This window comes from Alosa pseudoharengus, unplaced genomic scaffold (genome assembly GCF_046254945.1).
Source record: "Alosa pseudoharengus isolate Yale_2024_CS ecotype anadromous, Long Island Sound unplaced genomic scaffold, YU_APseudo_1.1 YU_APseudo_1.1_scf_20, whole genome shotgun sequence".
NCBI lineage: Eukaryota > Metazoa > Chordata > Actinopteri > Clupeiformes > Clupeidae > Alosa > Alosa pseudoharengus.
Window position 1 is genome coordinate 35,483,730 of NW_027468664.1, and position 17,556 is coordinate 35,501,285.

The window sequence follows — 17,556 nt, forward strand, 5'->3', positions numbered from 1 at the left end:
AAGAAACTTTCAAAGAATAAAAATATGTAAATAACTCCATTTTGACAAAAATGTCAGATAGAACCTTATTATTCTAAGGCAGCAAGTGATTGACAGGTGATGGCTGGCGGCATGTGACAGGTTGGGTCGAACCATCCTGGTATGGGCGGGACTCTCGGTTTTTAGGATAATGAAATTGAATAGCCTACTGAAATATAAAATTTATCCTGAAATATGTATTAAATAATTGTTTTGAAAGTATTTTTAAATATATGTATATTTTAAAATCTCATGTACCCCCTGGAGTGCCTTCACGTACCCCCATTTGAGAACCACAGTGAAATTAGTTTCACTTTGCCCATGGTTTAGTGGAATACCTGTTCCATACGGTCTCGCGTGCAAGCAGATTCCTTACAAATGCGCCGCTGACTATCAAAATACTGATGCGCTGTTTGAAGTTGCGCTGCTTGCTGTTAAAGGAATGACAGATGTCATTTTCATTGGTTTAAAGGATGTTATGCCCAAAACAGGGGCTCAGGATTTGGGGGGTTAGCTTCAGCCAATTAGCATGGTATTTGGCCGCCAACATGTTTCAAAACATGGCGTTACATGGTTGCAACTTCATGTACCAGTTTTTACATGTTGATTGGTAGATGACAGCTCATTCATGAGTTTAGTGTTGGGCACGAGCGTCCTTGCGCTTCCATTTTGGTTAAGCATTTCTGGAAGACGACAACTATAACGACTGCCTACTTGGATAAGCTACTGATACTTGACAGAGGGCCCTATCATGACAGTCTAAAGCGTATCATCACTCGTCAAAAGCTTATTCAAATTTAGTAGGATGTCCAGTCCACATTGGGAGTGTTTTCGTTATCAAACGTCGAGCGCATGAAAGCGAGAGCTGCCATTGGTAGGTGAACTCGCTATCAAACAACAAAAATGATGACCCTCATCTAAAATGATTGCCCGACTTTTTCTCCTTCCTCATATCTTCCTCATATACGTGGCACGGTGCCAGAGTACTTTAAGCCCTGGGGCTGAGTTTCTGTGGATATATCATTGAATTTCAAAAATGTGTTTTAATAAATAAAACACATTAAAACAGGGTGCCAACTGGGGTGGCAAGATGTATCTTTACAGTGGCAGCTGCCACTGTATGCCCCCCTGTAGTACCGCCACTGGCTACTTCTGTTTATCACAATAAGTTTCGGTTTCGTCTTCCCCTCTCGTCGCTGAAACTAGCGCACAACCTCAATGTCATTGTTCTCAGCCATTCCCTCTGTTTGCTGATTAAAGAGGCAAAGATTGGCTGGAGAAAACCCGCACCGCAAACCCAGACGACGTACTGAAGGAAAATGAAAATTGAGCAGAATTATGTAGGAGGTCGGAGCCAGGCTACTTTATACGGGCTATGATGCTGGATGATGCAGCCCTAACGTAACATTGAAGAATGTGATTGGTGCTCAAGAAAAACTGACATGTAACTAAGAAATTGTTAGATTGGATAAAATGAATGAATATCTAAGACAGCCCCCTCTTTTTTTAATTGACGTCAAAGTTGTAAGTGGGCTTAAATGGTGCCTGGGCTTAATGGGTACGTTAACCCTAGTCATTGAGCCAGACTGACTAATTTAAGTCAATCGGTACCATTCAGGGGAAGAAGTCACCACCCAATAATTAGAAAATATGTGATAGCATTGCATTTGGGGTAACTTTTTGTTTTATCAACCGGTTTATGTCCATTGTATGTCTATGGAAAAATATCTTACAGGTAAAATTGGGTAACTAAAGCCCACGGAAGACAATAAAGTATAAATAATACTAATATATTAATGGCGGGAATTAACTTGGCTGTGAGGAGTTGGCTGAAAATTCAGCCTATTTATCCTATCTAGCCACAAGTCTCTCCTGCGCTGGCTCAACTCCTTGGTCTCCTCTCCTTCTCTTCCCATTTTCTGTTGGTAACTCTTTGCTGGTGTTACAGCCGTGTATTACACAACATAGGCCTACCATCACATTAAATTTTGTAAAATAATACAATAAATGAATGGCCTACAGCGATAATACCGACAGCTGCATTAAATAGGCCTACCTGTGCATTGGCTATGTCAACAATATGGCCACTACCAACATTACTACCTGATTATTACGTAGATCGAATAAGACCAATAGCCATTAAAGAAAATCTATTATTGCCATCATCAGAACTCTGAACCAGAATTCTTTACACTTCAAATGCACTTACAAACACTAAAGTGTCCAGATATACTTGTTACGGATTGTAGACCAAGACCCAAACGCAGACCAAATGCAATCAAGCAGGTTTTATTGAAGATCCACAGTTAGTAGCAAAACCCACAAATGACAGTTGGGTTATAACAGGTGAACATAAAGTCCAAAGGCAACTCTCAGAAGATCCATGAAAAAGATTCCAAAAACAGACAAAAAGCACAAAAGATCCAGTCAAATAAAGTCCAAAGGTAACTCACAGAAGATCCAGGAAAAAAGGCTCCAAAAACAGACAAAGCACTGGCAAACACAGACAGGCTAGGCACAGAACTTGACATCAGCCTTCAAGTCTATGATCTAACACAGGTCACAAAACAGGCTGAACTTAAGCAGCAGAAAGGAGGGCTCTAAATAAATGAACAGCAAACTAGGGGCAGGGAGAAATCAATTACAACAATGAGCAAGGCAGGTGAGACTCAAACGAGGGGCGGAGTTCAAACTCAAAACAAAGGCACATGGAGTCAAAAACAAGTACATGACATGCAATGCCACAAGGGTCCAGCAGGGCAACCAGAGTCCATAGGCAATGGAGCCAAATACTGACAATACTCCTATATGCTGGAGGATTTTACAGAGGAGGTTGTTCATATGATGTAATGGAATATATATATATAACATGGGTTTTCAGCAAATGTATGAAGACATTCTCAAAAAATACAGCATTTCAGGAATGACATTGCACTCAAATATGTCACCAAACTGAAAAACAAAAAGAACCTGACTTGAACCTGACGTTAGGATTCCTGTACTTGAAATGTATGCAAATTATTGCATATTTCATCAGATAATGGCTCATGTATGTGTAACGGATGCCAGCTAGCTTAGCTGTGCTTGTGGAACGTTGGTAAACCTCACTCCCCGACACCTCAAGAGTGCTGCTGGCATGCGATGCAAATGTGGCAAAGCTAACGTTAGAATACTGTTTGGATGTCAAGTTTAGCATGCTTACTTGCAGCTGCTTGTATTTGTTACTCATGCAGGGCTCATTTTATTGACTCTGAATGTTTGCAAAATCCCGATGTAAATGGAAAAGTGTTTTCCAAGACTCAAAAGTGCTTGTCCAAAGGAGAAGAACGAACCGTTATTTTAACTAACTACGTTATGTATTGCATCCACACAGCCTTTTAACTGTGTTAATGTTAATAGCAAAAATGTATAACCAGTCTTCTTTGTTGGTTTTACTTAATTATATTTAACTGGTAGATAACCAGTATTACAGTCTCCAGTAGCTTAGGTATGTGTGCTTAGGTAGGTGGCTCGTGTCTAAATAACATTAACATGAATGACAGGACCCAAGGTTTCCCAACAGAACATTGCCCAAAGCATCACACTACCTCCTCCAGCTTGGCACTTTCCCATAGGACATCCTGGTGTTATGTGTGTGCACACACACCTGACCATCCACGTGATGTAAAGGGAAACTTGATTCATCAGACCAGGCCCTCTACTTCCATTACTCTGTGGTCCAGTTCTGATATTCATGTTTCCATTTTTTGCACTTTGAGCAGTGAACAGGGGTCAGAATGGGCACCCTGACAGGGCTGTGGTGTAGCTCCATACACAACTATCTGTGATGCAGGAGCAGGAGGTACCCACCCCAGGCCACAACAGCACACTCTGCCCCTCAACCCTGGAAGCTTTTGCCCACCACAGCAGGAAAAATTGGAGGCCAAGGTCTCCTGTTAGCTTGGCCAAACCTTGCCAGCCAGAGTTGGGCTGTCTCCCTCTTGCATGTAATCTAAAAAATCGCTTTTTCCTATTTAGCTACCTTATTATAGCACTTCCTGTAGATAGTCAAGTTTGACTGTCACAGAGCTCTGGTGGGTACATCCAAGGACATCATTAAACCATCCAATTAGATTTCATAAATGAAATAGATAGAGACATGCATGCAATAATTACATTATTGGACCTGCATTTTCCTGAATATTCAGATAAAAAGACTGAAAGATTGATTTGCTAAGGTTTCCAAAATAATTAAAACATGTCAGAATCATCTGTGCCTTTGTATCTGAATCTAGTTCCTAATTTTAGACAGTTAATTGGATGAGAGATTCATAAGTCTACATTGTTCTGATCTTTTTGGTCTTGTCTGGTCCATTGGCATGACCAACATTTTGGACTGTGATTTTGGGGAGCTCTGCTTTATTTTGTGTTGCTCATGAATAAATGTGTTTTATTCAGGGAAGTTCAATTTAACCAAAGATGTGGCACATGCTTTGGTACAATACATCAAATGGCAACATTTAACTTTAACATTGTTTATAGTCCTTAACAGAATACTACTACTACTTCTACTAATTATAATAACAATTGCTTAAAAAGTCTGTCTGTCTGTCTCTCTCTCTCCCTGTCTTTCTCTCAGATCACAGTGAGTGTTGCTCAGGGTCGGGTTCGCAGCCCGTCCCCTTCAGCTAGGTCCCATTATAAAAGCTATGCCTTCACACAATCTTCATATATCCAGTCACCTGAGCAAAAGAGGAGTCACTCAATCACACAGGTGTGTTTGTCCCCAAGTTTTCTAACAACCTCTAGTCCTCAGCAGAATCATCGCCTCTTTGGTTTTTATTAAATTGTAGATTAACAAAAGTTTCCCATTTTACCACACCAATTAGTTATAAAATCACTTGTGTTATATAATCTTCTATCCCAAAATGTGGAAGTCTAGAAGAGATGTTGATGTTCTATTTTGAGTATACAGTATCCTTCATTTTTGCTTTTGCCTCATTGTCATAAGAATTGTTTTTTAAGATCTATGCAAATCTGAAAAAGTCAATACTAAGATTAGCAAGAGTTGACTCTAATGCTGTGATTGACATTTGACTAGTATTGAGGCTAGAAGAGCTGTTAGGTCAGCTCTGTAGTATTAGTATTGCTATGTTTTTTCTGTATACGTATCAGTATAACTTTCTAAGTGACCCTCAAGTAACATTTGTTATAATTTGTTAAATTTCATGTAATTTCATGAAAGGGCATACAAAATCCCTTAGAGGAGATTTGTTTATTAAGGACCATTCTCCCTAAGATTTCAAAGAGGAATTAAATTAACACATTTACATAACTACAAAAACTACTTATCTAATAAAATCTTATTAAGGAGTCTTATCAAAACAAATTTGCTCAATGCACTGGCAGCTAAAATAACTTTTTAAGGACACATTTGCTTAACGCACTGGCAGACCAATTTGCTAATTTTCAGGATGAGACGTCTTAAACTCTTCTTATTGGTTATATTTTATTTTTTGCAGTGAATTTGGGGTTCAAATTACAATTATCAAATATATTGGTTTAACAAACTCTTAGTTGGGTCATCTATAGCAGTTCCGTTACCGTGGAGAGCAAAGGTTTTTTCTCACTGGATTTGTCATCTATAAAGGTAAAAGAAAAAAATTAGCCGGGGTACCCCTCACAAAAATGTGGGGAAATTTATTGAGAGCCCTATATCCAACATGACTGCCGACAGCCAAGCTGGAAATTAACTTTTTAATGGTTTTGCCCACAGTGCTGCATAATACATTGTTTCTGAGACTATTTGGCTCAAGAAATTAATAAATGATGTAGACTTATTGATTTGACCTATTTTTGACCTTCAAATTCAAGATGGCCGCCAATTTTTGGCTATTTAAATGTCATTTTTTCAAAATAGTTATAGTTTGTAAAATTACAACTTACACATAGGTCATCAGATGTCTGTCATTTTTTTTATTATTTATTTATTATGATTTATTTATTGAATTAACTGAAAAGACTCCATCTGAATCTGTTGAATCTCCACACTGAATCCTCTCATCATCAATGCTACTCTCATCTGAACAGTCATGAGGTGTGAGCTGCTGGGGCAAGGGGGGAAGAGGGGTGGGACGCACTGGTCGACACTTTCCATTCACTAGTTCCCAGCCGTGACCAATGGGAGAAGGATGCTCTTGCAGGTTGTAATGGAGCTGGCAATATGTAAGGTAGTTTGTTAGCCTAGAAATCTAGACGCACCCTAGCGGCGGCAAATTCATTTGCTCAGCCTGTACGTCTAGTATCAAACCATAGGGATTTCTATTGGCTGACGGCGTGGACGTCATCCAATCACAGCGCTCTATTTTGTTAGAGAGTCTTAAGGCGGGCTTAACAGAAAGACGACAGTCCTGCGATGGTAGCAACAAGGAAGGTGGCTATGGCGAACGAAGAGCGGTTGTTTGAATCGGCGTTGGCGTCAACTTTGGAGGAGTTGGACTTGTGCTTTTCTTTGAAAGTTGAGCAACACAATGCTTAAGTCATTCCTTTCAAAGAAGGATGTATTTGTCGTTTTGCCGACCGGATACGGTAAAAGTTTACTTCCCCGTTCACTGTTTTCATCGCTCTGGCCACGTCATCCTGTTCTTTATTCTGATTGGTCGTAGCGCTGGCCTATTGCATGCCTAGGCAGTTTGAAAGACAATTCTCTGCCCGCCCCTTGGATTAAGCGAGGTGAATGGTTTGATTCCAGACTATACATTTCAATGATATAGGATGGCCTGCCAGGCTAGTAGTTTGTCCTTTCCATATGAAGATTCAAAGAGTCATCATCAGGTGGGACAAGGGTTAGGGTTAGGGAGCAGATATGAAGGGTTTTGTCCTCTCCATCATTTATGCTGAGTGTACAAATGTGAGCTGCAGGCAGGCCAGAGTTTCCAAATGGTACAAACTGAAGAATAAGTGTTTCTTTTTTGAATCTTCATATGGAAAGGACAAACTACCTTACATATTGCCAGCTCCATTACAACCTGCAAGAACATCCTTCTCTCATTGGTCACGGCTGGGTACTAGTGAACGGAAAGTGTCGACCAGTGGGTCCCACCCCCCTTGCCCCAGCAGCTCACACCTCATGACTGCTCAGATGAGAGTAGCATTGATGATGAGAGGAGTCAGTGTGGAGATTCAACAGATTCAGATGAAGAGTCTTTTCAGTTAATTCAATAAATAAATCATAATAAATAAATAATAAAAAAAATGACAGACATCTGATGACCTATGTGTATGTTGTAACTGTACTGTCCATAACTGAACTCAGTATGAGCAGAATTTCCATTTGATTTGAATATTAAGGCTCTATGACGATTTTTAAATATTGACATTTAAAGAGCCAAAGATCAGCGGCCATCTTGAATATGAAGGTCAACAATAGGTGAAATCAATAAATCTACATAATTTATTAATTTCTTGACCCAAATAGTCTCAGAAACCATGTATTATGCAGCACTGTGGGAAAAACTGTTAAAAAGTTCATTTCCAGCTTGGCTGACGGCAGCCATTTTGGATATAGGGCTCTCACAAAATTTCCCCACATTTTTGTGAGGGGCACCCCAGCTAATTTTTTTCTTTAAACTTTATAAATGACAAATCCAGTGAGAAACGAACCTTTGCTCTCCACGGTCACGGAACTAGATGACCCCAACTACTCTCCCTCCTCTGCACACTGCAACAAAATAAAATATAACCAGGTGTTATTAATCTTATATTAACATCAAAAAATTGATTTGGTATTGTTTTTAGTATGAAGAGACGTATCTAGTGCTCTCTGGAAAGATTAGTCTGGCTTTCACCAAACCAAGCTCAATCTTAACATTGGTCTGGGGAGTCCGCTATGTATTTTCTACTGCACAAGAGGCGTGATCAACGGGCATAGTTCAAATGAATCTGTACACAATTGGATAGTCATTCACCAATATGACCAACGAACCAGGTGACCCTGTTTGCAGAGTGACGCAAAAACTCCAGGCTCTCCTGCTATCATCATCGTTTTAAACCTGCCAACAGTGCGCCAGGTGGATAAGCCAGCTTGTGATTGGTCCCGGCAAAATTGTATAGTCTGCAATCTGCTTTTTTGCACTTCTGGTTAGATGCAAACTGCATTTCGTTGGCTTTGTACTTCTACTCTGCACAATGACAATAAAGTTGAATCTAATCTAATCTAAAACATTCTATTTGGAGGTAAACTCTTAACAGGTGGATAAACTCTATTTCTGACATTTGAGCCGTGGGTAAACTTTACATTATATTACATTTAGTTATTTAGCACATGCTTTTATCCAAAGTGACTTAACATTCAAGCTATATGTTGCAGCAGAGACCTTTGTGTTAGGTTAACCATTTCAAAAGCACTAAATTAAAATACAACTCACATGGTCATTTATGGAGATCAAAGACAAATATACAAGAATGAAGCTATCACAGCCACCAGGCAGCCAATACGTTTGCGTGCGTTTACTTCGATAACATGACTGCCAAAGTCTAAGTAGCCTGTTTAACATCCAAAGACAGTAATTGTTACATTACATTACATTTGGCTGACACATTTTTAACCAAAGCGACTAACAACATGGTAAACAGTTTAAGCTTTTTAAGCAATTCTCTCAACAATTCTAAAAAAAGGTAGAGTACAATAAGAATAAGTGCATCAGTGAGTGCTGTTTTTAAAAAGTCGAGTGTCAGTTCTAGTCAGGTGGTAAGTGCTAGGATCAGCAAGACTAGTTGTAAGTAGTGCTACGAGACGAGATGGTCTCTGAAGAGCTGGGTCTTCAGGAGTTTTTTTTAAGATGGAGAGGGATGTCCCCACTCTAGTAGGAACTGGTAGTGTGTTCCACCAACGAGGAACAACAAATGACAAAAGTTTGGATTGGCCTGAGCGGTGGCCGAGCTGGATGTCATTCGTCTCCTCACATTCCTTCTTATTTCGGATTTAAAATGCACAGTGTATTAGATTAGGCTATAATTTAAATTTAAATTTAAACACTATTTTCCTCTTTCCATCTCACAAACTTTAGCCTACTATAGGCTACAGTATGGCGCATTATCATTCATCTTTTGGCTATTTCTGATATTTATTCATTTTATATTCTTACAACATAAACACAACACCAATAAATAGGCTACAATATACTGTAACCACTAGAGTTATTTGCTGTTTACATCAGAATTGTCCACAGTGTTATGGATCCATTTGTCTGCAACACAACATAGGCTACAACAACATCTATCTTTAGAAATACAGGAGCAGCTTAGGCTACTATATGCTGAAGAGTGATGACATATCAGCATGCCAGAATATCCCCAAACTTAGAATGTACATTAATATGGATCTTTTTGGTAGGCTAGTCATTTCCAACTTCCCAAGCTGATGGTGCTCATAATTCAAAATCCCTATGTTATTTTCCCATTGGAAAATTTACCAGATACCAGATCTCAAAGATGGCAGCTTATTTGTAGCTGAACTTCAGAGGTCTATGCATGAGACACCTGCATATCAATTCGTTCACACGCCACACCTTGTATTGCTGTTGTACCTAAATTAAAAACAAAAAAAATTCAGATGGGAGCCACCAACCCCAGTGCTGGAGCCTACCATCCCCCCTCATATGAGGCTGACTTCTGCGCTTTTGCGGCACAATTCAATAGTAGCCTATTATGGAACTGCGGACCGAAAGAAAAAGAAACTAAACATTTTCCTGATTAGAAAATATTTGTTAATTTAGTGTAATCAAATAAACAGACATGCAATTAGGGGACAGTGGTGTCAGCGCTTATTCAATGTATGTGTGCGTCTGCACAAGTAAAACTGAACCACTGGAGATGACGTGTGTATAAGCAACAAACAACGTTATTTAAAACAACAAACGAAGCGGATCCTTGCGGTCCATGAAAACAGCATAGAGACTAGCTAGTCTAATCAAAACATGGAAATAACAGGTCTTTGAATTGACACGTGACGCGTGTTAACCTGTTTGTGCACTCATGATGATTCTTTTACAACAACTTTTTACTGCATTGCCATGAACAAAGTGAAGGCAAAAAGGTGTTTCTTTGTCGAATAAATTGGGATGCAATGTGAGCCTTAAATTGGATGCCATGCAGGAATTTGCTAGGATCTCAAAACCTGATTATGAACATCCTTTGCCATAGAGAAACACATGATAGCATTGGATTATGAAAATGCTTTGCCACCACAACACACAAAAACGTGGGGTAAGTCGAGCTGTATAAAGTTACTATTTTGCTGTCACTTCGTCTGTTTTATAACCCAGAAGGATGTACTGCTCTGTGTCTCCTCTTTCATCTGACATGCGTGGCATATCTATCCGATCACAGCTTCGCGAATAATTCAAACAAGAGTAATGCGTGTGCAGCGTTGGTTTTTGTACATGACGTTATTATTTTGCAGTCACTTCGTCTGTTTTTATGACCCTGAAGGATCAATATACTTGGTTCCATGAACAGCCCTGTGTCTACTCTTTCATCTGATATGCTTGCCATATCTATGCGATCACTGGTTCGCGAGTAATTCGAACGAGAGTAATGGGTGCGCAGGTGAACGCAAAGAAGTATAGACTATAAATATGATGCAATTTGATTTAATTTCATTATTTTTTTTTTAATTTTGATACTTGATCGTACAGATAAGTGCGTAGTCTCGTTGGAAAGCCCCACTTCTGCTCTGTCACGCAATAAAGGTTTCTCGCTGTGATGAACAGTTGCGGAGCAATGTAACAGAGAAGAAAGGGTGTGTTTTTTGACGCACTTTGCGTCAATCGGGTTCTAAGGGTTAACATAGAAACTTTGTTCAAACTTTGTAACGTAGGTTTTCTAAAGGACATAGCTGCTATGCATTTTTCATCTTTGTAACTTTTATACTTTTTAAACTGTGAATTAAAAAATATTACAAATTTCCCCATAGACTTAACATTGGCGATTACAGTGGGCATCGCTTTCAAATGACCACTTCATTCGCGCATTACGAGGCGTGAAGCTGCGTGAAGCTTTAGTACCACTTTCAGCCACTGTGCGTCGCTCTGCCACTGTACATCGCTCTGCCTGCCGCCCCTACTGAAAAAGCAGGAGACTTGCCGAGAGTAATCCCAGCCTACAAATTCAATAACAAAATAAACCATGCATAATTAAACATTACCTCGATTTAGGCTACTTAGGTATGTCTTAAGGCTTGACTACACGGTGGTAACGAAAATCGAAATCGAAATTTGCTGTCTACATTATTGACAGTGTTGGGGGTAACGCAGCTACGCAAATCAAAACAGTGGTGTGATAATTGAGCCAGTAGAGAAATAACTGTTCAGAATTAATCTGTAGCCTTGGGTAGGCTTCTGCAGAAAACAATGTTGTTGCCGATTTAATACTATCTGGCGACGTTTTTAACAGGCTACGCAATAGAGGCTTAGACAACTATGACCCACGTTTTGGTTTCGTAAATTAATTTGCCCTACTTCTTGACTGCAATGTAGTCAATTGACTGCTTGACATGTCATTTTTATTTTTCTGTACAATAAACAAATACATCTGCTTTATGCCGCAGAATTACATTCATATTTGGCTGACTTCTGCAGACGCGCAAAAAAACACTGCCAGGCATATTTTCGTTTGCCGTAACCCGACCGACCCTGTCAATTTAGAACCGACCCAAATATTTATTTTTTTTCCCTTTTAGTCCGACCGACTTGCCGGTTGTAAACTTGCGTTAAGACCGACCGATTTATTTTTACTCTAAACAACCAATACAAATAAAATACTATTTATTTTAGTAGGCCTAAGTATTGTGAATATAAATTGCCTACATACAAACGTAGGCTATCTTAAGGCCCTTTCACATTGGCGAAATCGCCGCGATTTTATGTACCAGAATCGCGGAACAACTGTCCCTTTCACATAGACCGAGGCGGAACAGCGGGACAAAGTGTCTCGCCAAATTTACTACCAAGCCCCCTTGACATTTTGCCGAGTTTTTTCGTTCCGGCACCAGTGTGAATGGGTCAAGGCGGAAAGGGGAATCTGGGCGGGCATTTCGATGCTATGTCCAGCCCACCACAGGAGATTGCAAATCAATCTGATCAAAAGCAGCAATAGCAGAGACACTACATTATGTCAATCTATAGCCTAAATTCACAAAGTCTCCAGTCATTCAATGCCTGCTAGAGTTGACTGTAGCTTGGAATGCAATCAGTTGCCATAATAGGCTATCATAAAATCCAGTGAAAAAACAAAGCATGAACTCATGAGCGTCTGCTGCCCTGTATGTATATCCTCTGATTGTAATGCTTACAGATATCTAGGCGATATTTGTAACATTTGTTTTGTATTTGGCCTGTTATAAAATCATGTAGACCTATTGAACAATTTAAAAACATTAGGAACCGCAAAGTTGGAGACATGCAAAAAGACATTGCTGCAAATTTAAAACCGGATTACTCTGGAATGGCTAACTGTACTATGGCTACCTTTGTGTTCGGTAAGGTCTGCTGTTTATTCTGATATATGGGTTGTCATGTGTTGAGGTAAATGGGATGAATGGGTAGGGAGACGGGCGCAAAAAATATGATTAGATTAAAGTTAAATGCATTATCACTTAACTACCCAACACGCGAACAAGAAAGAAAAAAAAAAGAAACCAATGTGCTTATGTCGCGATTTCCGATAGGCCCAGGCCTAGAGAAAAGACAGCTATGGTAACCTAACAATTAGGATTTGCTTTGCCTACACTGCTGTGTGGTTGTCCCAAACTTTGAGACGATCCATACTTGCATTAACTGCCATGTTTTTTGAAATCACACACCTGCTGTATCTGAAGCCCCACGCATGCATAATAAGGCCTACGACTATCACTCTACACGCCCCCTGTTGCACGTCACAATTTAATTTACTATAGCTCAGCAGGCCGGCAAATTTTCATCTCGCTTTCAGACACAAAAAGACGTCTCCTCTTCCCGCAAATTTAGCGGGATCTCTGTGTGAAAAGGCTTGTTTATACCCCACACTGAACGCGTAAGACCGCTAGGCCCATCACTGTGGGGTGCGGTAGCCTACTCTCTGGGATTTAAGTCAAGCAATATAACCATACAAATGTTTCAAAATGAGTAATTTCGGCTTTGTCTGAACTGGCCATTGTAGGCTACGTAAAAAATAAACAAGTAGACATAGTCCCTATATAGCCTACTGGATTGATGTAGTATCTTTGTAACATTATTAAATTAATCTGTTACTATGCCTATGCCTACGTTTGCAAAAGAGAACATTTTAATTTGATTCACAATAATTTTATTTACATGTTGACAATGAGTAGCCTAGTTTTGGTTGTTGTTGGTGGCGTTATTGCATGTTAGTTATGCCTACAATGCAAAATTGCTTCCTCACGATTGGAAGCTCCTAGCCGCATAGGATTTCAAAACAGGCGAAATGCCACAAAACCGGTTTGTGAATAGGTCTGTGAGTTAGGAGTCCTTTTGACTTATTTTAAGCTGTCACAGCTGGTGGGAAGGTGTGATTTGTTGGGGGCAGGGCCGCTGCCCCCCAGTCAACGTGAATCGTGTGGTCAGTTAATAGGCTATGCCGAAATAGTTTTCAACATTTTGAATATTAGTGTCAGGTGAATTAGGAAATGTGCTCAAAGTAGCCTTATGGCTGAAAGCTGCTTGGGATCCCCCCTGTCAAGCAATATAACCATACAAACGCGCGCACTCATTGTTTCAAAAGGAGTAAATTTGGCTTCTTCAGAACTGAGCTGTGGACGACACGGCACGGCATGCCCAATTGAAAATAAATTAACGCAACGCAACACAGACCCCGCTTCTCTCGCGTCAGTCACTGACATGAAGAAACACAGAACCCGCTTCTCTCACGGCAGTCACTGACAGTAGTCTAGAATAAATGCATGGGGAAAAAAACTTCCCCATGACAAAGACATCGTAAAACACTGAAAGTTAATATTTTGTCACTATAACATACATCTATCCTTTGTCAAATGTGTTATGTTCCAAGTAGCCTAGTGCGTAATTCTGCTTCATAAAGTTGAACAAATACATTTGCTTATTTCACAGAAAAATATAAATAGCCAGTTAGGGGCTACAGCGCAGAGTTGGTAAATTATGGTAGGCCAACTTGGAGTGAACATACAAACAGGGGAAATTCTTTCTCTAGTAGCGGAGTAGCCTCAGGTGCGCACGTAGACATAAGGCCGAACATGCAAGCGCCAATGAATCGTGCTCTCACGACAATCGCGCCGTTAAACTTAAATAGGTTAACATCACACTAAGTTCACCTTCAAGCAAGGAAAACGATGATTTGAAGACATTTGTTTCGTTGGAAGGGCAAGGGGTAGCAACAGGGCAACACAGAGACAGGCCCGATGGCAGGGCTGTTATGAGAGTATTAAAATATGGGATATTCTACAGGAAAACATTAAAACGGCAAGACGCGGGGGGAAGTTAAAATGAGAAACACGGAAAAAGTTGGCATGCATTGTTTCGGTTCCCGTGCACAGGGATTATTTGTCATATTAATATTAATCACATATGATTATTTGTGAAATTGTGCAAACAGGCGCAACACATTTGAAAACGAAGGACTGGTAGCATGCAAGCTCACGGGAAAGATTGATTTAAGAACGTTATCACAGTGTGTGACTGTGGCGCAAAGCAGCGCGGGCGGAAGACAGCGTCAATTGGCAGGGGAGGGTCATGTCTTTTTTAACAATTCTGTCGGAGGGTCATTGAACAATTTATAGCAGGCAAGGGAGGGTCATGCAACTTTTGACTGAAGCACTCAAAATTCCTCCGGTGGCCCCTTCAATAAATAACGAACAGTCCCTAGATTGCTGCTGGGCTATATGTCTTGGTTCATGTCTGTTAACAACTGGTCAAATGCGTAGCCTATCTCGCGGTTGCATCCATTACAAACAAACATGCAATGTGAACGTCTGGGATTGGGAAGAACACTAAATGCTCTACTGAATAAGCACAAAGTCAAACTTTTAAATGAAAAACACTCTTTAATAATCAAAAAAATAAACCGCTAATGAAGTAAACTTGTGACCATCAAAAATCGTATCGCCTGTAACTCCGTGATAACAGGACGTAACAGGAAGGCATTTGGCTGAGCAACGGAGGTTAATGTGCTCTATATTTTGTCTAAATGATGTCTGTCTATCATCATTGCACTCGGAGAAAACCAGAATGTTTCATTTGTCCTGCGTTTCTTCTATGGGTGCAAACGGGATTCACTCGCAGTTAACCAAATATTTCTTTATTAGGGCAGGGCAGCACCGCGAGTGAAGCTGGCCAAGTCGAAGCACTGCCCACTGTATGACATCACAATACAGCCATTAAGCAATTAGAATCCTGTGCCAGGTGTTCAGGCCAGAGCCGTATTATGGCACCTTTATATAATAATCATAATAATAATACATTTTATTTAGAGCGCCTTTCATGTCACCCAAGTAGAGGGTGACAATTTTTCGGGACTCCCGCGGGTCACGGTATTCCCGCGGGAGTCCTGCGGTACGGAAGTCAAATTCACTGTTGGTAACGTGATAGGGACGGGATAGAGCAGAAATCAACGGGAGGGGGCGGGAGGGGGCGGGAGGGGAACGGAGCCGGAGATTAAATTAAAAAATGACGCTGCATTTCTAGAAAAGATAACCACTTCCAACTCACAATACGTTTGTTGATTGGCTACTGCTAGCCGCAGAGTAGCCTATCAGAGCAATACAAAGCAGCTGCCCTGTTCACAAGCTCAATCAGCGTCAGCAACTACACTGAAAACTGAAGTTGTTTTCTAATGCCATATCAACGCGAGCTAATCACTAACGTTATCTGAGATGCTAGTTTTTGTAACGGCAGGAATAAACACACATGGTAACAAAATCAATCAAAACATGTGTAGCTTTACTCAACACATTAACACTATGATACAGTGTAATTGTCAAGTTGTATGACTCACTGTGTTCAAAGTCGATCTTAATAGCCTAACCCTCTTCACCTGCAGACAAATTGATCCATAACACCGTGGACAATTCCGATGTAAGCCTAAACAGCAAAGAACTCAAGTCGTTATATTGTATATTTGTAGAAGTTTCTTTGTTTCGAAAGTTGAGTCCGCATTTTCCTCTATACTTAAACGTGTGCTTATTTGTGCTGAGGCTGTGTATTGGTGTTGTGTTTGGCTATGTTGTAAGATTGTGAAAAGAATAAATATCAGAAGCTTTTGCGAAATAGCCGAAAAATAAACGATAATGCACCTTTACTGTATACATAGATTTTAACGGGCCATGTTGAAGAGCTGATGTCCGTTATTGTTCGTGCAAATATAGACTGATTCATGTCCCTTGCAATTGCAACTGTGAGGTCCATGGTAGGCGCCCGACAGAAATATTGTTTCATTTTGCGAGTGATATCCGCGCTCTGGTGGTGTTCGCCCTCCAGTTTCAGAGCTATTCTAAATGCAAAAATGCACAGAGGGAGTTCCTAAACTATATAAGGTATAAGCTAGGCCTATTACACAACATAAATTGTCACTATGCTGGCGACCTAAATAAAATCTCCTATGACCCACCTGTGGGTCACGACCCAGTCTTTGGGAACCAATGCTTTAGACAACATAGGGAACGAAACGCGGACGGGATTCGGGAGCCTTTCTCTCGGGATTTTGCAGGACAGGATTTTTTTTTTGGGGGGGGGGGGGCAGTCACGTGATCGGGATATGATGGGAATATTTGTGTGGGCTCGGGATGGGATGGGATGGGAGCGATAATTGATTCCCACCCTCTACACGCAAGGTCACTTCACAAATAAACAAAAACAAAAAGGTTGTTAAAATTATAGTCATCTCAAAAAATTATATTAAAAAAAAAGTGAAAGTCAGTCAGTCCATAAGCCATCTTGAAGTCTGTTTTTAAAGTCAGTAATTGAGTCACAGTGTCTGGCAGTGAATTCTACAGCTTGGGGTCGATGTAGCTGAAAGCCCTCTCTCTCTGGGTGCTGAGGTTCACATTAGGGACATGCAGTAGGCCTGCTGAGGAGGATCTCAGTGAGCGGGCAGGAGTGTAGACTTCTAGGAGGTCAGTGAGGTAGGTGGGGGTATAATTGTGTAGGGTCTTGTATGCCAGGAGTAGGACTTTGAAATGTATTCTCTAGGCCAGTGGTTCTCAAATGGGGGTACGTGAAGGCACTTCAGGGGGTACGTGAGATTTTAAAATATACATATATTTAAAAATACTTTACAAACAATTATTTAATACATATTTCAGGATGAATTTTATATTTCAGTAGGCTATTCAATTTAAGTATAAGTATATATACCCGTGAGGGAAATTTGGTCTCTGCATTTATCCCAATCCGTGAATTAGTGAAACACACACACAGCATACAGTGTACACACAGTGAGGTGAAGCACACACTAATCCCGGCGCAGTGAGCTGCCTGCATCAACAGCGGCGCTCGGGGAGCAGTGAGGGGTTAGGTGCCTTGCTCAAGGGCA

The 17,556-nt window shown here is 40.5% G+C and overlaps 1 protein-coding gene across 1 annotated transcript in view; it reads left to right on the plus strand.

The window, feature by feature from the left end:
- The window catches only part of dmd (dystrophin), a 541,017-nt gene that overhangs the window by 120,469 nt on the left and 402,992 nt on the right, over window positions 1–17,556 (plus strand). The window contains exon 9 of the mRNA XM_076297170.1: window positions 4,637–4,771. Coding sequence (XP_076153285.1) covers window positions 4,637–4,771 — 135 coding nt within the window. The remainder of the gene's footprint in view (window positions 1–4,636; window positions 4,772–17,556) is intronic.